The 27,286-nt window shown below is 46.0% G+C and overlaps 1 protein-coding gene across 1 annotated transcript in view; it reads right to left on the minus strand.

Annotated features, from left to right (window-relative positions):
- Nucleotides 1–666: 666 nt before the first annotated feature.
- Nucleotides 667–27,286, minus strand: part of LOC109393961 (putative polypeptide N-acetylgalactosaminyltransferase-like protein 3) — a 33,052-nt gene continuing 6,432 nt past the window's right edge. Inside the window, exons 3-5 of the mRNA XM_019663716.1 lie at nt 23,381–23,476; nt 2,761–2,928; nt 667–2,169 (exon numbers count right to left, since the gene is read on the minus strand). Coding sequence (XP_019519261.1) covers nt 2,041–2,169; nt 2,761–2,928; nt 23,381–23,476 — 393 coding nt within the window. The 3' untranslated portion in view covers nt 667–2,040. The remainder of the gene's footprint in view (nt 2,170–2,760; nt 2,929–23,380; nt 23,477–27,286) is intronic.

Consider the following 27,286-nt stretch of genomic DNA (forward strand, 5'->3'; position numbering starts at 1 on the left):
GATATTGAAATATGAGGAACTCATTTCCAAACAACAGCATTTTCCATCAGCGTGCTTGTAGACCCTAATTCTCATAGACCCCAAAAGAAAAATGGCAACCATGACTATCTGTGTGTTGTGTGAACCAAACAAGATGGGCCTTCGTGGCTGCCTCAAAGGAAAGAGGCACCGGCTGTCGTAGCCCAAGGGACCCCCCCGTGTTTTCCATATGCACTTCCATGGCAGAGGCCTGGCGTCTTTTTGGATTTCACTTTTCCATCAACAGAAGGGGCAGAAGATGCTTCCACCACAGGCTCCCTGGTCTCCGATGTGGGAGTCACTGCCTGTCAGCAGGAGGGGTGGATGGGGATCGCTCAGCCAGGTCACCCCACCCTCCTCTTCCTTACAGGTATCATCGCCAGCCTGACCCTCCTAATCTGGGGTCAGTAGGGGGTTAGTAATCCGGTGCCAAATGCCAAGTTCTAACCTGTTTTGGGGTGGGGCAGGGGTAGGGAGGAGGCGGGGGGGAGGCAAGTGCAAGGGCAGGCTGGCTTTGTCCCAGCTCCAAGCTATGAGGGCTTTTGCTGTTAATAAGACCAAACCCCCAAACCAAAGGAGCCCTTTGCCTCACCCCAGGAACTCCCGCAGCCCAGGGTTCAGGAGAAATCAAGAAGCAAACAAGGCTGCTTTGGGAAGTGCGCACATGTATTTATTTCACAAGGTGGGAGATGGGGCTGTGGTGGTCACCAACAAGATGCCACCCAATGAGATGGTGAGCCCCAAACTGGGCAACTACAGGGTTTGATTCTGGGCAGGGATTGGCCTGTGGGGACAGCATGGAGGGGGGGGAGAAAGATGAGAGATGGCAGAAGGGACAGCCTTCCATTTTGGGGACCACATGGGACAAGGCCGAGCCACAATCTCCTGGCCAGTGAAGCCTGGCCACTGCATCCCCGCCGCTCACCACCCAGGCTTCTCGGCAGCCTCGTCCTGATCCAGGTGAGCTGTGAAGCGGCAAGCCCAGGGCCACACTATTATGTCTGCTCTACCACACACCCAGGCACACATGCCACATGGGGTCACACATGCACGCACGCACATGCAGCTGCACACACCCTAGCACACACACCACACGGGCACACACACTCATATGCATGCACACAAGTCCATATATTACTCTGATTCATAAGTGCACCCTAACCAGAGGGCAATCGAAAAAAATTATTACTCTTCAGAGAGGAATCGACTGCCTTCTCCCCTGTCAGCCAGCAAGTATGGGCTGAAATGAGATGAGCACAGAGCATCCTCAAGGGTCCTGGCCCCTCTGCTGTGCTGGCTCCAGTCCTTAAGCTCCACATGGAGGCCCCTTGCTGTTTCCCCTGCAGCAGCCTCTGTGAGGCAGGGCTCCGACCATCCTGTGTGCTCAGGCGACCATGGAAGTGTCAGCTCCTTCCAGGTCATTTCAGGGAGGGTCCAGAAAGGTCCAGAGCTGTAACCCCCAGTCACCTGATGAAAAGATTTGGGGTGGAGGCTGCCTTGAGTTGTGAATGGACACCTGGGCAGAAGCAACCTCAGGGGAAACTGAGTCTCAGGGCCTTGCTGCCTCCTCTGAAGAGGGGGAGCTAGGATGTGATTGAGCCTCCCCCCACCAAACACACACACATTGTTGAGGGCTGGGGTGGAACTCAGAAGCTGCTGTAGAGATGACAGAGGAGAGGCCCCGGCCAGTCCCGGTCCTGACGGTAGTGGGACAACGACAAGCAGATGTGAATGTTTTACTCCTTGGTACCAGGTCCACATCCGGGCTGCAGATGACATGGCTCCTGAGTTCCCAGAGAAGGGTTGGGGATGCTTTTCCAGGGTGCACAAGCCTCATGGCAGCTGAGTGCCTGAGGTGGACACAAAGTCTCCATCTGGGGCCCCCGTGCTGGCCTGCAGAGGCCTCAGAGGCCCACGAACACCTGCTGGCTCCCGGCTGTCTCTCCACCAACGTGGCTGGTCCAGAGGACAGACAGACCCTGTCCCGGGGGCCAGGCTCTGGGGTCCCCAGCTCCCCCGCAACTACTTGATGGAGTTCTTAATCATCCACCTCTGTCCCGTGCAGCTGCGGAGGATGAGGTCAATGCCAGCCAGGCCACGGTTCTCCACCTCCAGGCAGCGCCCCGTACCTTTATTCATGATGGCTCCATTCTGAGAGGAGATGGAAAGGGGGGGCGAAGCGGGGGGGGGAGAGAGAGAGAGAGAGAGAGGCTTAACCGACATAGTTAACCAACATAGTACCCAGGACATGGCCTCTCACGGGGGACAATCCCACCAAAATTCTTTGCACAGGGGGAGGGAGAGGTCACTGGGACCTCCCCTGGAAACTCTAAAGTCAGAAAATAAATAAGTTTTTCTAAGTTTGAGTGGCTGAACCAGGCGATGAACCATGGTGGGGGGTGGTGTCATAATGGGGAATTTCCAGGGATACTTGAAGGCTGACTTTCTTAATCCTACTGCCTCCAGGTACTTAGCAGATTTCAGGGAAATCACCCCCACACACCCCTCCCAAGATTTATCAGAACCAACCCAGCTTAGCGCTGCTATAGGGATTGAAAGCCTGTCTCCCACAGAAATCACCCCACCAATTCCCCTCAAATATGCTTTGGGTCCACGCACCTGGCCCAGGGCTGGGAGACCTTTGGTGCACTTTGCCAGGTAACCTAGGGGAAGCCGGAATGCCCTGTGGCCAGCAGTTCCCTCACCTGCTCTGGGGTGCTGGCCTGTCCATGGAGCACTCACCTGGATGAAGTTCCAGCGCTTGTACAGGCTGCTTTTGACCTTGTCACAGTCAAGTAGCTGGGGCAACCGACTCTTGGAGTTGTCCACCAGGCAACGGGTGTCAGGGAGCAGTGTCGTGGTCCCCAGGGCTCCCAAGTGCAGAAAGCCTTCCTTGGTGTATCGGGCGAGCTGGGAAAAGCAGAGTGGCAGGTAGGGGTGAGGCCATGAAGGGAAACAGGGCTCGGGTCTGCCGGTCTCACCCCTGCCTCTATCATTGCTGCAGTCCTGGCCACCATCTCAGGCCTGTCACACCCCCACCCCCACCCCTAGCTCACAAGTGAGCCCTGCCCAGGAAGCTCTCTGGCTTGCTAAGCCTGGATACCGATTCCCTGGGGCCACTCTGAGTTTTCCTAAGCACGTCCTTGTCTGTGTGTCAGGAATCTGGCCTTCTGTCCAGCGAGGGCAAGCAGGGATAAGTGACAGAGCAGGGCAGCTGACTTCTAAAGCTCAGCTCTATTTCCAGCTGACTGGGCCACCTTGAAGAATTCACTTAACCTCTCTGAGGCTCTATTTCCTCCTCGTTTGCAAACTGGGAGTAACTAACGCTACCCTGCTGCAAGGGACCCAGAGAGGCAGTGCACAAAAGGAGAAACAGATATTAAAAAGCATTCAGCCTCATAGGTGTTAAAATAAATGAACTAAAACAGCAATGAGATATCACATTTTAAAAAAGAACTTATTCTTTTGTAAAGGTTAGCATAAGATGGGCTGGAGGGAGGGTAAATTACTATAGACTTACAAAAAGGGGATTTCAAAATATATACTTTGTGCTTTTAAAATGTTCCTCTCCTTTGATTCAATAAATCCACTTTTAGAAATCTATCCCAATGAAATAATCATAACTGTGAACAAGTTTATGTATAGAGTATTTATTACAACGTTTTTTTATAATGATGGAAAAGCGGAAACATCCTAAACGTGAAGCACAGTCCTGGTTCTTGCTTTCTGTTCCATGTACTGCCCCTAGGAGATGGTGGTAGATTCCAACAATGGCCACATCCTTCATTCTCTCTTCTATACACCAGGGGTCATGGGACTTTAAAGCAATTTCCATCAAGTGGAGTGTAGTTCCCCATTCCTTGAATGCTGGTAACTTGCTTTGGCCAACAGAATGCAGCAGCAATGAGGATGTGCCTGTTCCTGAACTAGACCTTGCATAATTCCACCTCTTGCAACCCTGCTGCTCCCATGGCAGTCAGCTCAGGATGGACTGCTAGAGGATGAGAGACACGTGGGCTCAGCCAACAGCCAGTCAACCACCAGACAAGTGGATGAGGTCATCTGAAGTCGGGTAGCACTCAGCCAACCTGTGAGCTGATAAGATTCCTGAATGAATCCAGCCCAAATCAGCCGAGACTGGTCCATATCACAGAACCATCCTGCCAGTCTATACATTCATGAACAATAATACGTGCATATTGTTTTATGACACTAAGTTTTGGGGTAGTTGTCATGCAGCAATAGCTAATGATACAGATGTGGTGCTGCCTGCCAACTCTTGCCCCAGCAGGGCTCCTGCCACCTCAGTGTTCCCCTCTCCTGCCTGACTGTGTTGTTTAAAACTCTGCATTCCAACTTTTCAACAAATGCATGCACCTGTCGTTCACGCTCCTTTAGAGGCAGGGGCTGTGTCTAATTCATTTCATTCCTTCTAGGAGAGAACCCACAGGCCAAGTGCTCAAAGCATGTTTGTGGATGAGCACATTGTAAATGTGGTAAACGTCAGCATTGAAAAAAATGCAGTGCCACTGTGTGATGGACCTGGAGGAGATTGTGCAGAGTGGGGTGTGTCACACTGAGAGAGACAGATGCCATATGATCTCACTTATATGTCGAATCTAAAAAGCAGAATAAACAAACAAAACAGAAACAGACCCAGAGATACAGAAAACAAATCGATGGTTACTAGATGAGAGGGGGCTGGGGCGATGGGTGAGAAAGGTGAAGGGATTAGGAAATACAAACTGGTAGTTACAAAATAGTCATGGGGATGTGAAATACAGCATAGAGAATATGGTCAATAATATTGTAATAACTATGTATAGTGTCAGGTGGGTACCAGGCTTATTGGGGGGATTACTTCATAAATTATATAAATACCTAACCACTATACTGTATACCTGAAACTAATAAAAAATAATATTGAATGTAAACTGTAATTGAAAAAAAAATAGTCACAGGGATATAAAGTACAGCAAAGGGAATATAGTCAATGGTATTGTAATAGCTATATACAATGTCAGATGGGTAGTAGACTTGTTGGGGTTATCACTTTGTGAGGTGTGTAAATGTCTGATCACTATGTTGTTCTGTGTGTAAATGTCTGATCACTCTGTTGTTCTTTACTCCCGAAACTAATGAAAAAGAAAAGCATTAAGGAAACCAAAAATTCATTCTTTGAAAAAAAAAAACTAATGAAATATAGAATAATCAGGTTTTTTCTATGACAAAACTAAAAAAATAATTGTGAGGGGGGGAAAGTATGGAAATGTTTAGATTGTATAACACTTATGTACATTCTAAATTCATAAAACAATAGTATATATTGTCGAAATAAAAAAATTAAAAAATGCAGCCCCATCTATTTATTTAAACCCTACAGGCGTGTTTTGCAGAGTCCTCTGTGAGCAGCTGGGGACAGGCTTCTGGGACCTGAAGAAGGGGCTGGCTTCCCCCTGAGAAGTTTCCAGTGTGGGCTGGTGAGGCCAGTGAGACAGGCAAGCACAGCCTTCACGTTTGTTCTCACAGTTCTGAGAGGTGGCTGGGGGAGGAGTGGTGATCATTAATATACAACTGGTTCCTAATAAATCAACAAAATAGAATTACCAGCTGGCAAGTATTGAAGACATACTCCGCATCATTTCTAAGCATCGTACGGAGAATAAACAGTGGAATTTTCATAACAACCCCATGAGATAGATGCTGTTACTCGCCCCATTATAAATATGAGGAAACCGAGGCATGAAGATATGTGGTCAGCTGGCTGGATCCTGGTTTCTCCTCTTGGGGCCCTAGAGACTCGGTGGTTGGAGGCCCTGGCCCAGCAGCTGAGCAGCCGAGGGGCCTCCTCCTGGGAGCCTGATCAGGAAAGGAGTAAGAAGGAGCTCTGCTTAGGTACACAAGCGCCTCTTCTCCAAGGGTTAAGGAGCTCTCATCTACTGGTGGAAGCTACTCAGAAACCCTCTGCTCTATTCCCAAAGGGGAGCCCGCCTGGTCCCCCCTGAAACAAGAGACAGGAGTTTATTAAGTGCCCTTGAGAAAGATGCAGTTAATATGTGCTTTAAACCCAAATTAGTTCCAAATCAGAGTAACTATTAGAGGCAAAATGGTAAGAAAATCAGAAACCCTCCCTGACCCCTTCCTAAACAATGTCTCTGAATATATTTATATTCACCGAATGCAAAGTGATGAATGACAGCAAGCTCCTTTATGTTCAGGGGAAAGATATACACAGCTGCTTATTGAAATTATGAATCAATCTATTAACCAGCAGGCAAATGAGCAGCGCTAAGAACATTAATTAACTGAACAGATCTGTGACCCAGATGTTTCAAGAGTGAAGCTAAATGCCACTGGGAGTTAGAGTCTCTACTGTGTGAGGTCTGTGAGGGCATGAAAACAATGAGACTCAGGCTGCCAGGACCTGCAAAGGCCACACACCAGCCCCAAGCCATGCAGGCATCGGGGTGGGCAGGGCAGCTGAGGACAGCCTGCAGGATTTCTGCTCTGGGGAAGGTCATTTCTCACACCACAAATATGAGGCCACGTGTACAGGTGCTGCTGGCCGGGTCAAGGGGTCAGGGTCAGGGCAAGGGGGCTGTCGTCTGAAAGGAACGTGAAGATTGTCAGGCCACCAGACCTCACTTGCTTCTTCCCAATGAGGCAGCAGGGGAGCATGAGCCCTGGGACCTGCCATCAACCAGATGCTCCTGGATTAGGAGTCTGCCTAGCTCACCGCCCAACACTTCCCACCCCCATGCTCCCTCCTTAAGGACCTCTGCTCCCTGTCTACTGCATGTCAACAGACATTCCTGCCTTCAGGGGTTTGCTCTAGTGGTTTCCCTGCCTGGAAATGCTGTTTATTGGCCTTTCTCTAGAACTTTCTGCATTCAACATTGCTGGACCTCAGTGCAATTCCCTCCATTCCACAGTGTCTTTTCTAACTCTTCCTTGTCACCTCCTGTCAAGTCTTTGGCACAACACAGACCCATATGCTGTCATGTCTCCCTTCAGGGCATGGGAGTGTCCCACCTCCTCTTGACCACACTGTCTCCATTCACCAGGTGATGGATGTTGGGGTCTTTCCACTTTGGGCTATTATGAAACATGCTGCTATAAACAGTTCTATAAGTTTTTGTGTGAACATATGTTTTCAGTTCTCTTAGGTATATATCTAGGAGTAGAATTGCTAATTGTTGAGTCACTTGTATGGTAAGTCTGTGTTTAACTTTTTGAGAAACTGTCAAACTGTTTTCAAAACAGCTGCACCATTTTCCACTCCTACCAACAATGAACCAGACTTCCAATTTCTCTACATCCTGGCCAACTCTTGTTATTGCAGTTTAAAAAAAAGAAAAAAATTAAATTCAAGCCATCCTAGTGGGTGCAAAGTGGTATCTCACTGTGGTCTTGATTTGCAATTCCCTAATAACTAATGATGGTGGACATTATCGGCTTATCTTCTCTGGAGAAATGTCTACTCGGATCTTTTGCCCATTTTTTAATTGGGTTGTCTTTTTATTGTTGAGTTGTAAGAGTTCTTCATATTTCTGGATGCTAGACATATTTGAATATATTATTTATTAATATTTTCTCCCATTCTGTGTTTTTTTGCACTTTCTTGATACTGTCCTTTGAAGTTCAAAAGTTTTAATTTTTTTTTTTAAAGATTTTATTGGGGAATTGGGGGAGGGGAACAGTGCTGGGGAATCAGGGGAAGGGGAACAGACAAGTTGCTGTCCTTTTTTTCTTCAGTCTAGTTGTGGAGGACGTCGCTTCACTGGCCCCTGTTGGTATTATCATTGCTCTCTTCCTGGGTGAGGCAGTCGCTCACCGGCCATTAGAGGCCACTCACGGTGGCTCATGACCGCTCACAAAAGCTCGTGCCTGCTCCCAGTCAGCTCCACTGCAGCCTACGCTTTTGCCTGCATCTCACGGCAGCCCATCTCCAGGTCAAGCTTAGCTGTAGAGGGCAGTGTCACTGGCCCTAATGTGGGATCTGAACCGGGCCCAACTGCTTAGAGCTGGCGTCCCAAGCCAACTCTTAACCAATGCGCCACTTGGCCGGCCCAAAAGTTTTAAATTTTAATGAAGCCCAATTTATCCTTTCTTTGGTTACTTGGGCTTTTGATGTCATATCTAAGAAACCATTACCAAATCCAAGGTAAATCCATAGATTTACCTCTATTGCTAGTGCAAGCAGTGTCGTTTTCTGCCAACTACATGCCACCATCCTGGTACCTCCAGGTCACTCTGAACTTCGGGCTCTGAAGTCCCCTTGGTTCCTGCTTCTGCAGGGCCAGGGCCAGGGTTGGGGCCAGTGCTGACTGCCCACACTACTGCAGACCCATTGGGAGCCCACCATGCCTGGGCCTTGCCCACTCTCTCATCTTTTCATTTACCTCATGTGACTCTGTCAGCCAATGGAACTGTCTGTCACCTCACGTGACCTCTTCCCACCCCATCAGGGTATAGATTTTAAAAATGTGTCCTTCGTCCTCATGATGTCTGATGTCCTGGGCCTTCACTGCTCTCAGAGGGTCTTGCCTCCCACTTGGTTGAAAAGTTCTCTCTCCTATGCCCCGAAACCTGAGTTTCTTCACATTTCCTCAATTTCTTTCAGTCTCTGCCATCTCTTCACTCTGCAGGTACCTTAAGTCATTATTTCTCCCTTCTCTTTCATTTCTTCCAAGCCACACATGTAACTAGATCTTTATACCCAGAAAGTCTTCTCTAGACTCAGCTCTAATTACCTCCTAGTTTTGTCCTTGGACTTTCTCTCTTTAATTCCTTAGTGCCTCACAATTTGGCTTTCACAACCACAATTCACTGTGGTCATTCTCCTGAAAGTCAATACGGTTACTCCATTGACTGTCAACTTCAATTGCTTTTTCTTAGTCTTTGTATTGGGTACAGTCCATGGGTCAGATGCTGTGCTGGGCACAGGTGACTGCACCTCTTCTCTCTACACCCACTCTCCTGCCTAGCTTGCCCTTCTCAGGGCTCTTGGTAGCATCTGTGCTAACTTTGCTAATTCTGCCAAATCTATCTCCAAACCAAACTTCCCCCTCAGTTCTAGATTTGTATATCTAACTCCACACCTGACATGCCACTTGGGTGTCTAATGAGCATTTCAGATTTACATGACCCAAATCAAATTCCTGTTCCCCTCTGGAACCTGCCCTCCCCGACACTCATCCAACATCTGCTCCCTCTTGGTAATGACAACTCCATCCTCCCAGTTGCTTAGGCCAAACACTTTGTTTTTACTCTTTATTTGTATCTTCCTCTGACTGACCATATTCAGTCCATTAGCAAAGCATATCCCGATTTCACCTCCACTGCTACCTCCCGTTCCAAGTCACCTTCGTCTTTTGACTGGATTACTACAACGGCGTTCTGTTTGGTCTCCCAGCTCCCATCCTTGCCTCCCTTGGTCTTTTTCCAATATAGCATTCAGAGTGATTACTTTTAAAATATTAGTTAAAATTATATTACTGTAAGTTGGAGTCAAGCCATGCCATTCCTCCACTCAACATCCTCCAAAGTCATCCCACCTCACTCAAAATAAAAGTCCAAATCCGTTACTATAGAGTACAAGGCCAACACAATCTAATAATAGATCCTGAGCCCGACTGCCACCACTCTGCCCCTTGCTCACGTCGCTCCAGCCACACCAGCCTCCTTGTTGGTTCACTAACAGGCCATAGTTGCTGCCACCCAGGGCCTCTGCACTTGCTGTTCCTTCTCTCTTGAATGCTCTTCCCCAATACATGAGTGGCTCACTCCCTCATCTCTTTCAAGGTTCTGCCTAAATGTCATCTTCTTGGTGATTCTTTCTCTTGACTATCTTATTTAAAATGCTACTTCCACCACTTGCTCCTTATCTCTCCCTTGCCTTATTTCTCTCCAAGCACATATTACCTTCTAATAGACTGTATATGTTCCTTATTTATAAAGTTTGTTGTCTGGCTCCCTCCACTAGACTGCGCGAAGCATGAAGACAGACGCTTTGTTTGTTTGTTTGTTTGTTTTGTCCCCAGCCCTATCCCTAGCTCATGGAAGAGTGCCTGGCCCATAGTAGATGCTCGATAAAGTCCTGTTGACATCGTAAATGAATTACACAGCCCATGCCTTCCAGAAGCTCACACCTTACACAGTTAAGCAGGCAAATAAAGAGGCAAGGATGACAACGTGTGAAATAATGCTATGAAATATACTAAATGTCTTCTTAGAGCGAGAACAGGAGAGGCCCTCATCCAGAAGAGGGAGTGCAGAGAAGCCGTCTGAGGAGGGAGCATTTAAGCCAACCAAACGAGTAGGAGAGGGAAGACCAGACAAGACAAAGGCAGCAGCGCATCCAAAGGTCTAGAGATCAGAGGAGATGATAGAGTGTAAGGGCTGTGATGGGGCAGGAGTAGGGAGGGGCAGGTACAGAACAGAGGGAAGCACCGTGCTCGAGAATCAGGGCATTATCATGAGGACCCATCTGAGTAGTGGGATGGCCACACTGGCTGCTGAGTGGATAATGAACTACATGGGGCATGATGGAAGTCCTGGGGCTGATGAAGGACTGAACTCAAGTGGTGACACTGAAGGAAGAGAGAACATGACAGATTTGAGATTTGCATCCAAGTTAAGAATGACTCTGTCTTCCTGGTGAGTTGAATCTTTCATCATCATGACATGACACCATTCATCTTTAATAATGCATTTTGTGTGGAAGGCTACTATGTTTGGTATTAATGTACTTACTCTTTGGAATTCACCTGCCACTACCTTTTCCTTTTCCATCCTTTTACTTTCAACATTTCCCTCTCCTTGTGTTTTAAATGTATCTCTTGAAAACAGAATACTCCTGGAATTAAAAAAATTTGAGGTAATAGTCTCTGTTTCTTAACCAGAAAGATTAATCCATTTGTTTTTATTGTGGTTAATGATATATTTGGACTTATTTCTACTGTCTTTCTTTGTACGTTCCATGTGTCCAGCCTTCCCTGTTTCCTTTTTCTCCTCTGTTTGCTTTTGTTTGGATTGGTTACATTTTTGTTTATTTGTTGGAATGTCATCATATCTCATTGTTCCCCTCTACAACTTAGGAAATTATATTCCATTTCTGTTATTCTGTTGTTCACTTTTGAAATTTAGCCATTAACAACTTAGCAAAATCTAATGCTATTCAATATTTTAATATCCACTTCCACTCAATAGAATTCATGGACATTAGGATACAAAACTTCATCCCTTCCTTCTAGCTGTTCAGTGTTTTGGTTATATTTCCCCATCCCAAAAAGACATTATTATTTTAGGTAAGAAATATTTGTTTAGATTTACTTATATCTTTATAAATTTCTTTGTTTGGAATTAATTCTTATTTCAAAACCTTCTTCTGGGGTCATTTTCCTTCTTGAAGTACATTACTTACAAGTTCCTTTAGTGATTGTCATATTTCGTTTAGTGGAAAATGTCGGGGTGATTTGTTACACAGCAAAAGCTAATGGATACATTCACTCTTGGTGTGCTTAGAAAGGCTTTTAAATTGCATCTGTCACAGGTGATCTGGAATCTACTTATAGAGTAGTGGGGAGGCTTCAAAGCATCTAACATGCTCTATTGTTAGAAACTAGCTCATCACCTTCTCTCTGCATGTTCACCTATAAAATTATGGCTAAGCCACTCTCTGGTGTTTGTCTCCTCACAGGTGGAGAAGCATGTACTCACATATCATGTGTTCCACTGAGGGGCCAATGGGTGAAGCTTCCTCTACTGAGTTGATGCCTGCCCAGAACTTGTTGACTCTCCCTTTTCCAGTTATGGTCAACACACAGCTGGCTCCCTGTGATACACACATAGCCCTGATCTCTCCCCAGGCTCTAGGTTTGTTAACTTGAATCACCTTTTGCCCTCCCTCTCCCTTATCCACAAAGTTACAGTCTTACAATTCCTGCCTCCATCTGTCTCTGAGATGTTTTCTCCTAACATCCCAGGTCAGACTCCCCTGGGACCTGAACTGCTGCAGCAGCTTTGTAACCAGTGCCCCTCCCTCCACGCCTTCCCAGTTACCATCTGTGCTGCCCAATCCTGCAGATTCACATCAGATCTTCCCCTACCTCAGCGTTCAGTTTCTCCCTCTGCCCACCGATTTAAGAGTGAACTCTTCATGACGTTCCACTCCAGGGCTCCAGCTTACCGCTTCAGGCTTAACTCTTAGCTTCTTGGCTTAGTCTGACAGATGACTTGAGATTTCTCAAAAACAGCCAACCGTCTTCCCTATAGGGAGGATATCACCACCCTAGCCCTACCATCTCCATTGGCCTCCACAGCCCCCACCCAGTGTGATCCGTTTCAACTTACGTAACTGTGTATTTTATGGATGTGTATTTCCTTGCTACAGGTTCTTATTGTTGTTGTTTAAGGACAGTGCTAGCCTATGCATTTTTATAGAGCATAAGGACCAAGAAAAGTTTCTTGCAAAAAGCAAATGTTCTATAAATGTCTTTTGAATTGAATGGGGTTATTCTAGTTTTGGCTGCTGTGCCCAAGAGGAGAAATGAACGTCATTATCCACAACACTAATGCATTAGGGGGAAAACCTCTGAGTTCAAATAGAGTTAATTCTCACTTAGGAGAAAAAAGAATCTTCTGTTTGAGATTATCTAAGAGGTATACACAATTATTAACCCACGTTTGACAGTCTTGAAGGAAAATTGAAACATCCAGAGTATAGCCACATAAACAAAAAGCAGCCAGATAATTGTAGAATGACTACAGAACATAGCAAAATCCATCGCATTGTCAATAAAATCATGGCTTGCAATTGCTTTCACGTTAAGGGTCTTTCTCATCACTTTAAAATCAGGCCTAGTCAGTGCAGAAAACCATGGCTAAATGAAAAATGCAGTTTACCCACCTTCTACACAGGACACAGAGATATGGGTTCCATGGGTTCAAAACTGCTTTGGGGTGAATTTGTTTGTGCTTTGGTAGAAGCCACAAGAATGGTTTATGGTGACTACATGTGTGCATGAATATTCTTAAAAACAAATAGCCTTTTTCTGTCACTGTCTGGGGCATGCCAGATCCCAAACTGAATACAGAAACAAATGTCTCCAGACTATCCAGAGAGGAAAAGAGGTGGCTGCCTTGGAGCTGGGGGTGGAGAAAAGGGGCAGGAGGAATCCCTGGGGGGGGGGGAGGAACGGGAATGTTCTGTATCTTGATTGGGGAGGCAGTGCCACAGATGTATACACTTGTCAAAATTCATCAGATTTAAATGAGTACTTTAAATAGATACAGTTTATTGCATTTACCTTATACTTCAATAAATTAAAATATGTACCTGGGTGCTTAGAAGGCATATTAGAGAACCAGATATGTTTTTTTTTCAGAGAGCCAGTTCCTGGAGGTGGGATGGCCCCAGGGGCCTCCCTCCTTGTCTTCCTTCTTCCATCACTGGTGACTTATCATGCTGGATTAAAGTGTTTCCAGAAAACACACTTGCTACTTAGAATGAATGGAGAACCTGCAGAGACAGGTGCAGGAGTGGGTGGAGCAGGGCAGTGCCAATGGAGAGGGTGGCAAGACCTGGCCCACATGGCTTTACGGAGAGAGCTAGGGCCCCTTGGAGAAGGGTCCCCTAAGTGTGGGGTCAGAAGAGAGAGTTGGGGATGGGAGGGTGAGCAGGGATGGGAGCAAATTCCTACGTGTGACTTCCAAGCTCACCCTGTCAGAGGGTAGAGCCCCTACTTCTCAGTAACACAGACTATTTTTCAATAAACAGATGCATTTCTTTCTTGTCTCTGTGTGTGAAATTGGAAGGTAAGGTTGTATCCTGGTAGAGAGTGGAGGTGCTGGCAAACACTTTCCTCCGTTTTTAGCACAATCTTAGTTAAATCTATCTGGCGCTCTCATTTTTCCAATTGATGCAGCATCCTTGGCTTTGTGCTGTGTCACCAAAGGGGCAGAATGTTATATGGTTAAGGACTTGAACTCTGAAGCTTGCTGAAGGTATCCAAGCTCTGCCACTTAATGGTTTTATGATCCTGGGCCAGTTACTTTAAACCCTGTGGGACTTCGTTTCCTCATCTTCAAAATGCGGACAATTTTAGAATTTGCTAAATTTACTCAAGTAGTTGTGAAATTCAATGAACGGGTGAGAAGAGTACATGGTGATACTAAGCCCTGTGTGTTTGTTACTCTTATTTCCCTGAACTTGCATGCCAGTGGGGGACAGAGCCTTGCTTCTGCTTCACCAAAGACTTGGGCTCTTCCCTCCAGACTCCCATGTGGCCTCACGTGACGTGCGTTTCCTGGCACTCAGCGACTCCAGGCTGCCTGTCCTCTCCCAGAGCCGTCTGTCCCCAAGCACAGGGGTTGCTGCCCCAAGTGCTTTAAAAATACTGCTAGGCAGCTGAGTACCCCCAGGCAGCCTTCCATCTACTCAGGGCTCCCCGGGGCTGGGTCAGAGGTTTCTTGTGTTGGATTCCTGACCCAGGGAAGGCTGCAGCCTGCCTCCTGCTCTGCACCTGCCTCCTCTTTCCCTCCCCCACTACACTTCCCTGGTTTGATCCAGAACTTGTGTGTCATGCCTGGGATGGGCCAGATTCCTAGAAGGCTGAGGTCTTGCATTGGATTGTTGTTGGTGCTCAGCTCTGTCTCCACAGTGCCACTCTGGGCTCCACAGATGCCCCAGGCCCTTAGCTCTCATGGCCTCTCATCTCTGACTCGTACCCCTCCTCCACTCCTCTGCAGTGGGGAGAAGAGCTGCGCCTGTGTTCTGCTTCAGGCATGCTCTCTGACATGTCCTAGGCAAACCGTCTACTTGGTCAGCCTCACCCACCTGGGACTTCAGAGCCTTAGACGTGGTCGTGGGTGTGACGTTCACATGTGACAGTGGATGTAAATATGCACCGAAAGGGAGCCAGCCTCTGAGATTCTGGTCCAGGTTTGAACACCACCAAATGGCCACTATACTCCAGGCCTTGTTCTAGGTCTGTTCATTTGCATAATGGTATTTAACCCATGACAATGACCCTAAAACAGCGGGGACACTTTCCCTTTTATATTTTCAACTGAAAAAACTATATTTTTTCTCTTGATTCCAGAAGCCAAAACTCCCACTGGCACAGTGGCTTCCTCTCCCTCAGTCTATGGACCTCTCCAATTAGACTGGTTCCTCTCGTGCTGCCATGTCCACCTGCCCACCTGAGCCCAGGAGCTTATCCTAGAGCTTGTTCCAGGCTGCAGCCACCCGGGGCTGACCTCATGGCCACAGCACGGGCCTGGCCAAAGCATCCGGGCTTTTCCCACCAACAGCTCATACGCCCTTTGGGGCTCTTTATTCACCACTAACATTTGTACACAGCCCATCACGTGCCCCAGACTCCTCAGTCAGAGACAATGCTTCCCTGAGATGTGGGGCCTTTGTCACTGTAAGCTATGCAGGGTGAACTAGGAACTGTAGTTTTCAGGGGGCTAATTCTCAGCCCTCTGGGCTAAAAGGTCAATCATTTTCTGTTTCTGTTAAAATAAATTCACAAATTTCTCTCAGAAAAAAGGCCTAAATTTCTGCTCCTATATCTCATAATTTGACCCAGGGGAAACTTAGTTTTGCTCAAATTCAGGTGACAGACTATTAATCCTCAGTGTTCCCTGGATTTTCCACTAATGTTCTAGAACTGTAATTAGTTCCTTTCTGTTTAGATGTTCACTCCCCTTCACTCTGCCTTAAATGTGCTCTCCAGTTCCAGCCCCCTGCTGCCTGCTGCCATGCACCCTCCCCAACCCCTCCCCCTCCCCACCCCCCACCCCCTGTCTTCGTGTTTTCCCCCAAAGTCAAGCTTCCAGAGAGTTCTCCCCATCACTTCTCCACCTCCTTACCTTCCTTCCTCCCTGTACCTGCTCCATGCTCCATGGAGAGTCCTCTCAACCACGGTTTCTTTGTTACTACACCTACATGCAGCGTGATCTAGCTTCCTCTGGGCAGCAGCATTTGACGCTACTGTTCCTTGGTTGGTGTGACACTCACCCTTCTGGTGTCAGTTGCTCTGGCTCTGTTGCCCACTAACATGGAGTTGCACTAGGGTTCTCAGGACCATTGCTCAGCGTTCCCCTGCACACACCCCGGAGTCCCATCTGTCCTCTGCACCAGGCTGGAATATTTGGCTGCCTGGAGGACATCACTACTGGGGTTCCCAAAGCCCACCCCCAAAAAATCTCACATTGCCCCAAACAGAACTCATTCTCCTCCCCTGAAATCTCGGCCTGTTCATGGCCAAACCAACCATTTACGTGGAAGACACTGAGGCTGAGCCGATGAAACTCACGTCCTATGCACAAATTCTTCCTGGAAGGCTTCTTGGCTGGTTAACACTTCTGTCTCCATGCAGGAGCCACAAACTCAGGCCCTGAAGAAATTCCAGACATGAACCTATCTTTTGGGAGCAGTATCAGGCCGTCAAGATGACTGATAGGAGCCCCTTAAAAGCAGGGTCCCATCACCTATGATACTCAACCCCTGGAACTACACGAGGAAGCCATGAGGAAGCCACGCAACCAATAACAGTGTGTATGTGCCACCCCCAGTAGTTCCCACGGGGGTGAAATTCTAGCAAGTTGTCTGATCCGTGGCACCCTAGCTCCTGAGCCATTAGGTGGTGTGATGAGGGAAGTACTGGCATTCTGCTGCCCACATCTGGTCTTCCTCTGGCCTCCAACAGCGTGAACCTACTCTCCTGAGCCCAGCATCCTGCACCAGTGACCTGAACTCCATTAGCCCTGAACTCTCCTGGGTCTGCCCTTAATTCTCATTGGCCATGTTTTCAGAGCCTCTCCATTCCAAACAAGCAACATATTTCACAAAAATCATTCAACAGACACTACTATTCCAGAGAAAAATGAAAACTCTGAACTAAACGGCCACCTAACATTTTGTACTGACTCTGCTGCGCCCCGAGGTTAAGGCCCTAAGTACCTTTACCAGCAGCCTTCACCTTCCCCTTCGTCCTTCAGAAGCAGTTGTTGCAGTTTCTTAACCTAAAAAACCAAGCCATTTCTTCAGAACAAAAAAAATACAAAGACGAAACGCAAGCCTCAGAAACGATAATAGTTGTTTTAGGATGGTAGGATTATGGATGATTTAAATTTGTCTTTTTCAAGCTCACTGTAAGGCCATTGAGTCTTCAGTGAAAAAGAAAAAGACTACAGTGACTTTCTCTGAGTTTAACAGCTCTGGGCAAGGTAGGAAAGTTCAGCTGATAACGTGGCCCTCACCACACTGTTTAGTCTGAGTTCCTTGTTCCAAGGCTCACATTAACACAAAACCTGCCTGCATCACTTTTTGTGTCTGGAGAAAAACCAATGAAACTTCTAAGGAGATATAAAACTCTAAACTAAGAATCTCTACTGGAGAACCATTAATGACTGTAATTCTGATTTTCTGGAACGAATAACTCATCAGCTCGTTCCGGCAAGAAAGAGTACAGTAATTCTTCCTCAACCCGGAGCCCCCCTTGAGCTAGACCAACTCTCGTGCATTTACTTCTGTATATAACTTAGAAAGTCAATCATTCCAGACCCCTGCATGTGGATGTCAAGACCCATTTCAGAGATAATTAGAAAAAGAAAACTGGAAATTGGAAACAGAAAAGGGAAGGAAAGCAGATAGCAGAGAAAGAGGCTTAGGTCCCCCAAAGCCTCTGGAAAGCCTCAGGAAGCAGAGCCAGTGACCCTGCCTTCATGGAGGTCTGCGAAGAGGGCGGCCCCAGGGCTGCAGGCAGGCCCAGGAGGCAGGAACTAACAACCCCAAATAATAAAATCAGAAATGTTTTGAATATTTTTTGAGAATATGAGACAGAGGAACAAAAAAAGGCTCTTAATATTCCTGCTATCTGCAACAGGCAAAATGAATTTATGTGTGTCACACTGGAAAGCAAGGGGAGGGTTTTTAAAATATGGCATAAGGACGGGAAATGGAAACGAACAGTACAAAACCTGTGGAGTGTCTCATGCACTTCACATGTGTAAATAGCACTGGTGTTCCCTCTCCAGCTTTCTCTGTCTCTCTGTGGATGCAGTGGGGTCTCCAAACATAAAAATCTCATCCTTCACTCCTCCAGCCCTGTTTGCCCACAAGGCCTAAGTAAGGTTCTCTGCTTACCTCATGGTGTTTTCCAGGCATCGGAGAGGATTACTGGAGTTGCGTCCTAACAAATGTGGGGAGCCCTTTCCTGGAATCACAGGCCTCTTTTGGGGGTGGGGCCAATGCCATCTTTCCGTGGGTAGGAACTCCAAAGTGCTCCCAATGGCTCCATTCCCGGAGCCCCAACACTTATACGACTTTGTTTGGAAGCCAAGAGGCTGCAGGATGTCATTAACTTCGGTGTTTTCCAGGCACCTCCTACATGGTGATAGCTTGCTGGAGCCCTGTCACTCCAGTGGGGCACGGCTGCCTTATTGGCACAATGTATCATCGAGACAAGGTGTTGGATGATGGGTCGATTCAGAGACAAAGCCATCAGAGAGGATTAAATTTAATTATGGGATAAAAGAATTCTCATTTGTCATTCTGATGATGAATTAACTGAGGAAAGGAATGTGAGCTTCTCAGAAAACAGGGGAGAGGATGAATAAAGCTTATTGACAGAGGACAAACAGAGGGAAGACCTGTGGTACCCACCCCAGAGCCCATAGAATCAGAGAGGTCCTCAGCACAGAGCCCGACACACCTCGATTCCTCTCCACTGCATGCACCTTATCTTAAGAATGCCCTGCTACAGAGGGCAGCTGTTTCAAAGAGTGTTCCAGGAAGTCCCCAGGGCCACTTTATTAGAAGTGCCCTGTCCATGCCATGGGATGCTGGGAGCTGTGGTCCTCAGCTCTGGGAGGAGCCCACATCAGAATCAGAGGGATGCTCTGTGTCTGCACACACATGCGCAGACGTGTAGGGGGTTCCCATGCACACTCCCAGTGAAGCTGGGCTTCAAGTTTGATATGTGTAAAGCACTGGGGACAGAGAGAAGGCTAACTACAAAGGGACTCAGGAGAATGTGGGGGATGGCAGGACTGCTTCACACCTGATTGTGGTGGGGTTACTTGACCACATGTGTTTGTCAAACTTGCAAAACTATACATTATAAAGAGTGAATTTTACTTTAAAAAAACCCCAATTATATAAAAACTGAAATAGTATTATAAATTTTAAAAAAATTAGGCTGGGACATGAGGTATAACTTGGGTCTGTCCTGGGCAAACAGAGACCTCTCATCCTACTGTGCACCTAACACCTAGGTCTACCCGTAATAGATGCTCGATAATCGTGTTGATTATAAAAAACAAACAAACCTGGAGATGACTGTTGACATGCAGATTGTGGAATCCTGGGCCCAACTTTCAGCAGGTCTGGGGTGGGACCCAGAGATCAGCATTTGCAACGAATTCCTGGTAGCTAGCAGTCCCGTGGACCAGACCCGAGATGCTGGATGGGAAACCCCGGAGTTCTCAATGTTCTGTTGGCTGCCCTGGACCACTTGCCATGCCAACTGCTATCGTCCCTCAAACATGGCATATGCCCCTCAACCTCACACCTCTGATCTGACATTCCATTTGCCTAGCACTGGCTCCATGCGCTCATTTCTTTCAACCATGGCCTGCTTGCTGTGGGCTAGAGAACATGTGGGGCTCCAGGATATGAGACAAGCTCCCCAAATGGCACTGCAGAGTAGCCAAGACCAGGAGTCACAAGCCTTTAGTTTGAAAAGTGGGACAGCACTACCTGAATCTCAATTTTCTCATAAGTGAAGGTGGGGGTGGGGGGCAGTCATTACTTACATGATTGGATTAAAGGAATTACTAAAACCAGAAATGGGTTTATCATCATCTGCATTTTGGTTCCCTGCCTCTGGCCCCAAGACATGTTCAGAGCTGCCTCTAGGCAGGGAAGAACACTTAGCCCTGGGCCACCCTGTATCTGCTGCACTGATGGGCCCTCGGGCCACAGCTCAGCTGCAGGCTTAATGCAACCTGAGAGCCACTGGAAGAGTTAGGCTGAGGAAGATGCTATGTGCCTCAGAGCCCCTGGGGGGTAGCACTGCCCACTCCTTTCCTTCTTTCTGACCTTTGCCATCAGGGGAAGTCGGAAGCACAAGCTGAGGAGGGTTGATGGGGTGGGATGAAAGAAGGCACGAAGGGGCTGGCAGTGGAGCCAGTCCCACGGCCAACGGCCCTGTGGGCGACCCTGGCTGCTGGAGCTTGGAGACCCGCCCACTGCAGGCCCAGGACGGCAACGGGCGGAGTGGGGTGGGGAGCTGTGTTTCCTTTGACAAGACCCTGTTCTCAGTAGAGTCAAGGTGACACCAAAGGCTGCTGCTGTGTCCTTGACTATTTTTAAACAAAACAGGCTCAAAAAAGAAATGGATGTTTGTCTAATCCAAATGATAACCAGACAAAACCAAGGCTGGTCATGAGCTCCCTGACAGACACTGGCGAGCAAGCAGGCTCTTGGAGAGGCTGGGAACCATTTCCATCTTGTTGACAAATATATGTTGCAAGACAGGAAATGACCCTCCTCAGTGCCTATTTTATCTCTTTTTAATTGCTGTTTGCTAATAAATGACAACAGAGTCCATTAATTAAGCTAATGTTCATGGAACACCAATTCTTTCTTCTTGGAGTGGCCTTGTTACAGGAGCCCTGATTCAGTTTCTGTGAATGAATGCACAGCACTCTAGGAAGCAGTTTGAAAGATGCCAAAGCACCTGTCTGGTGGGGAACGACTCCTAGAGGGGGCGGTTTAGGGGAGGGAAGAAACTTTAATGAGTGAGGGGAGGGGCCGCCTGCCGGCTGGAGAACAGTACCAAGAGGGCACTCTAATTCTGAACCTGTGGTAAAACAAAATCAACCTTAGATTTACTTTAAAAATCAGCTGATGGGAGACAACCATAGCTGACTTATAGGTATGCACCCTAGACTTGGGGGGAGCAGCGAGCACCCTCTTTTGGTCTGCCACTTGGACAAAGAAGCTTGGGAGTTAAGTGGTCCTCTAAAGCCCCTCCCGGTGTTGCCCCAAAGGATGGTCACGTACAGCAATGGCTCAGGAGTGGACAAGCCCAGGCTCAGTGTCCAGGCTCCTGCTGCCCTCCTGGCCCAGTACCCGCACTTCCCCATCTCCCTCTCCCAGCCAGCTTGCCCGAGAGTAGTTGCAGGCGATCGTTGGCTTGTCATTGGGCCTATTCCAAGAAGCAGCCTCTCAAACAGCTTACTTGACCATCCCATGCAGACCACAGCTCCCTATAACCACTTCTCTGGTCACCAAGACGTCCAGGGTACTTAGCTCCTCAGTACCCAGGGTGGGAAAACTGCAGTCAGTGTGGACCAGAGGCCAGGATGTCTTCCTCCACAGCAACCGTCCCTCTCTCTGTGCACAGTCTGAACAGACCAACCTCCAGGTGAACCCTTCAATGGCTTCCCACTGCCCTCAAGGTCAAGTCGCAGGTCACTGGCATCCTCTAGGAACTTGTTAGAAGTGCACAATCTCAGGCCCTACCCCTACCTCCTAACTCAAACTCTGGGGTGGGGCCCAGGAGCTGGTGCTTCACAAGCCTCTGTGGTGATTCTGCTGACTGAAGTGCCTTGGGGCATGGAGGCCTGCCTCTACCTGGCTTCGGTCTTTCCTCTCAGCACTTCCTCCCCTCTCATATTCTAAAGCCCACCAAAGAGGGCCACCTCTGTCTCCCAGCACCTAGCACCCTGGGCTTCTTGCTCTTTCCACACTTACTGTGCTGTAGATTTCCTGCCTCATTGCTTGTGTCTCCTCCTCCAGTGTAAACCACTTGAGAGCAAGGATGAAATCTTATCAACTGTCATATACAATTGTGACTAGCATCTGTAGTGGGTGATCAAGACATATTTGTTGAGAAAATGAGTAAATGAATGGATGAAGACGCTGGTTCTTTAGACCATGTTGTCTTTGATGCTAATGCTCATTTCCCAGTTGGAAGGAGCCAGTCTAAGCTTCCCAGTCATTCTCCTGCTCCCAACGGGTACTTTTAGCCAATTGTGAATGGTGGTGGGCTCAGTGAATAATCTTGAATGAAATAGATTAGATTTGAATTTTAAGTGCTTCGGTGTTCTAGGTTGTTCTGGGTTTCATCTGCTTGGCCAACAGGCACTTGCCCCTCCATGCCTCAGTTTCCTCATGCTACCTGCTACTTCCCAGAGTGGCTACAAGGATCAAAGGATTGAGGATTTGATCTATCTGGTCTTCGGTGGACCCATCGGATTGAAGAAATGCTATTCTAGGGTCTAGAATACGAGCACCACTTGTAGTAATAGTTAGAAGGAACACAGCTCTTTTCTTTCCAGATACTGGCTTAATGGGAAAACGAAGTACTTTGAGCAGAGAAAAGCCATGAGCCTTTATGAATGTATGTGTGAGTATGTGTGTATGAATATGAATGTGCCTGTGAACATGTGTGTTCATAGGACATGAGAGAGATGATGGGAGCTTACAGGGTATTTTGTCCAGGGGTTTCCTTTCATAGGAGAGTCTGAGAATCTAGTGCTTCTCTGAAATTGAATAATAAATGTTTTCCCAATTTGTAGTTTGTCTTTTATTACTATTGGTTGTTATAAAAATGTTTTAAATTTTTATGACAGTCAAGTGGAATGACATTTTTGTATATGTTTATTCCCAATCTTAGAGAATTTCTGCTAAGCTTTTTATGTGCACACACATACATGCCATTGGCTAGCAGAAAGACATCAAAGGAAAATCATTTACCAGGCTCTGCTTTCACTTTGTTGGTTGATCATTTTGCCCTTTCTGAGTTGTCTTATGTGTTGTCCTGAGAGACCAGAGAACACCTGTGTTCTCTGAAATGTACCGCAAGCACCTTCCTCCTTCCCAGTTGGCACTGGGCTCTTGTATGAGCAGTTACAGACCAGGTCATACTTATCACCAAACTGATGCTGACCCTGCAGGCTGGAGATGCCAATCAGGCTCTCAGGGGGAACCTGCTAACTCTTTCTTTGAAGTTGTAAGCGGGTATATTTGGCTATAATTACAACACACACACACAAACACACACACACACACACACACACATGGCACATACTTGCCTATTAGCAAATGACTCTCAAGTTTATTTGCATTTTCCTTTCAGTTTGACACATGCCACTTGATCTGTGCTGATGCAACCACTTGTGAATCTTTTCCCTAACTCACAGAGAAACAACCAGAAAGCTCCCACATTCTTGGAACAGGTAACAACTACCAGAATAGAGGACAACAGAAGTCACCAGAAGTCCCACAGATGCCCTGTGGGCCAGTGAATTTACTCTTTTCCTGGCAGAGATGGGCTCCTACCTGGGGTCCCCAGCCGTGGCATGGGTACAAGATTGCTGTGTGGTTCTCTAGCGGTCCTTGGTCCAAGCAGACATCTTTCGCCTTGTTGTTGCGAAGCTGCAGGAATAGGCAAAACATCACCCATCAGAGTTCATCGGTGGAGCGGCTGCTGCCCACCCACTGTCCCATCATGCCTTGGTCCCTGCCTCTCGCTTGGAAGGCTGCACAATACTCCAGATAACAACCAAGGCCCGAGTCTGTGAGGTGATCACTTTAGCTGGAAAGATAGAGCCCTTCAATGGATGCTGTGGGCACCAGTACTCTGCCTGTGACCCCAACCTACCCAGCTCCCCCATTCCCAGCACAAAAATGATCTCAGGACACTTTTGGACAATGGAACACTGGGCTTTGGTACCAACATTGGTTTTAATAACCCTGGGTATCATAGGTCAGCTTCCTGGGTCGTTATTGGCATAGAGCCATGAAAAAACATTAATCAAAAAAGTAAATAAATGCCTTGCCATCATGCAAAGTTCTAGCAACATTTATTTATATATTAAAAAAATATTTACTGAATACCTACGCAATGACAGGTACCGACCGTCCTGGGTGTTTGGAATGCACCAGTGGAAGGACAAACAAAAGCCCCCAAGAAAAACCTCTGAACCTGGGCATGTCTCTTTGGGAGCCTGTAAGAACTTACCAAATTGGACCTCCAGGTGCACTGTGATTCTGTATTGGCATCCATCCCACCCACCACCCTGCAATCTCTACCAGTGGGAAAACAGTAATGTTAGTCTGCCCCATATATACACCGTCCCTTCCAGATTATATTCTCCATGGAAACCAACTAATCAGGAATAAATCAATAAGAGACCTGGAGGCATCTGCCTTTGTGTGCCAAAATTGTTTCTAGGTTCAGACAACTAAGCAGATTTTTAATGACTTTTTTTCTGATATTATAAAAACAACACCATCTCATTGAAGTATTTTGGAAAATACAGAAGAAAGTGATGATTGTTAGCAGTCGTTTCACAGAATCGTTAATTTGGGTGCAATTTAGTTTTGTTCAATTTTTGCTGTGATAAGCAACTTTATGCATAAAGCTTTGTTTACATTTCAGATTTTCTTGACTAGAATCCTAGAATTAGGATTACTATATCAAAGGGTACAGACACCTTGATGTTCTTAAAACATGCGGCCCAATTGTTTACTAGACACTTTGAAGTCGTTTATATTCCCTTCCACAAGGTACATAAATACTTATCAGTCCTGAGTTTCACCATCTAAAAATACTGTGTTGGTCAAAGTGTACAAACTTCCAGTTATAAGATGAATACATTCTGAGTATCTATTGTACATCATGGTGATTATAGCTAATAATATTATATTATATATTTGTACATTGCTAAGTGAGTAGATCTTAAATGTTCTCACCACAAAAAAGAAATGGTAATTATGAGGAGATGGAGGTTGTAGCTAACACTACAGTGCTAATCATGTTGCAATTTATAAGTGCATCAAATCAATACCTTGCATACCTTAAACTTACACAATGTGATATGCCAATTATATCTCAATAGAGCTGGAGAGAAAAAAGAAAATGAACAATCGATGGGGGGAAAATTAAATGGTGGAGCATTCTTTAAAACCCAAAGTACTACTAGTTTGTTGAGGGGTGTAGAGAGAAGTGATGAGTCAGACATGTTGCATAACATTCCCGAAGATGCCCCCAAGCCAGTTATCTCTAAGGAACTGTAAAACTAACATAGGAGCCCAACACCATAGCTATAGTTCTGTTATGAATGCTTTAAGGGACTGCTTGCTGCCAATGCTTTCAATGATGCAAAGGATAAATTAGGTGGAAAAACCCAGACAACTTCTGAGCCAACCAACTTTCAGAGTTAGATTTTGAAAGTGATGAAATTTAAGAACTACCTTTACCAATGTATTTTCCTTTTTATATATATACAAGAGCAATATGATAAAAATGTGTCTAATGAAGTCTAACAAAGCTTTTAATAAAAATTATAGGTGATAAAGGAATTTAAAATATTATTGTTTGGAGAAGTAAAGAAAGATCTTTATTTTATAAATTTACAATTAATAGTAAATTGGAATGTTTTATGTTTAGTGATTATTCCCCTTTTAGAGAATTATCAGTTTATTTCCCCACTGGGATCTCAAGTGCTTTTATTATAGATTTGCAAGAGTGCTTCTTCACATATTAAAGGGATTAATAATTTTATGGCATATTCCATGTCATGATTTCAGAATGCTAGGCTTCTAAATTTTGTTTCTAATGTTTAGGCAATCCAATCTATCATTTGGTATTCCATAAACATTTATGGAGGGCCTGGTAAGAGCCTGGGACTGCACGAAGTTTAACAAGGACCTTGCTCTGAGGCAGTGCACGGCCAGGAGGGAGAGACACAGGACGAGCCAGTGCAAAGGCTGAGTCTTGCCAGGGCACAAGAACACCTCCTTACCCTCTGAGAGGCTCAGAGACTAAGGGGACGTGACTCCTGAGCTACATGTTCAAAAGGATAAGCGGGAGTGATGCCAGCAATGAGCTCTTTTGCACCTCGGTGGTGCCTATATGGATTTTTGCACGTGTGTGCATTATGCACATTGTATGTGTGTTGTATTTCATATAAATAATACTTAAAGAAAAAAAATATGAGCAAAAGTGAAGTAGGGGCCAGGGGAGGTTCAGGCCATAAGGGTAGTCTGAGCCGACCACAGCATTTTGAGCAAAAGAGTTGGTGGCCCAGTGTTTTTGTGCACACTGAAGTGCTTTGCACATGGGAAGGCAGTATCTCATACGTGTAAGGGTCAGGACATAAAGCATACAAATATCTTTCTTTAAAAATTATTTTAAGGTTTTCCAGCTAATAAACATGAATACAATTTAAAAAATGAAGCAAAAGTGACTCATTATCTAAGTGGGCTGGACACCGACACTGGATGTAGGGTGAGGCAGAAACGCTGGGCATGCACCTGCTCAGAGATGTCTGTCTGCCCTGTCATCACTGCACTATGGTCTGGTGCTGGGACAAGAACTGATAGGAGTCAGCATTAAAACACAGTTGTCTGAATATGGTAAATTTTGTCACCCAACTGAATTTGACTACAAAGTGATTCTTAAAGAAGGTATAAAATGCAAATAAAGTGTAATAACGTTTGGGTCTAAAATCCCAGATAATATTAACAAAGACTGAAAAGTTGATAAAGAGGTTAGGAGAAAGTGTGTTAAAGTTCTTACATACCACTTGACCTTTCATTCTGGAGAATCAGAGGTTTTTGGTTTTTTTGTTTGTTTGTTTGTTTTTAATTAGAGGTTACCATAATGTTATCAAGAGCAAGACATATACAACTGAAATGACTAGGAAGCTTTTAAAAGCCAAGGAAGAAGCTAGGTAAAAAAAAAAAAATTAGGGAAGAGCAAGGAGCATAAAACCCAGAAATATTCTTTGGCCTGGGGAAAGATTCTCAAACAGAATTGTAGATGAAAAACAAAGGGTGCAAACTGCATATATATGGTATGAATTCACTTGCCTTATTCTTTTTCCACTGCTTGGGGGCCTGGCTGTGGCAAAAAGAACCAGCAGGAGTGAGTGTTAAAAATAGAGTTGTCTAAATAATGGTAGGTTTTGTTATCAAACCTAATTTTATGAGTTTCATCTCTTTCATTTAATGCTATAGTCCATCTGAAGTGTATTTTAGTATCTGATGAGCTCAGCAAACAGAGGCGTAATAGCAAATGCCGAAAATGTTAACAATGATCATATCTGGGAATAGGTAATTTGAGTTAGTTTTGTTTTCATCTTTATATTTTCCCACAGAATGTATGCATTAAATTTATTATTTAAAAGAGATAGGGAATTTTGCAAAAATAAGACCTCCCCTCTCCAAAAATCAAACTAT

Source organism: Hipposideros armiger, unplaced genomic scaffold, assembly GCF_001890085.2.
Source record: "Hipposideros armiger isolate ML-2016 unplaced genomic scaffold, ASM189008v1 scaffold_400, whole genome shotgun sequence".
Lineage (NCBI taxonomy): Eukaryota > Metazoa > Chordata > Mammalia > Chiroptera > Hipposideridae > Hipposideros > Hipposideros armiger.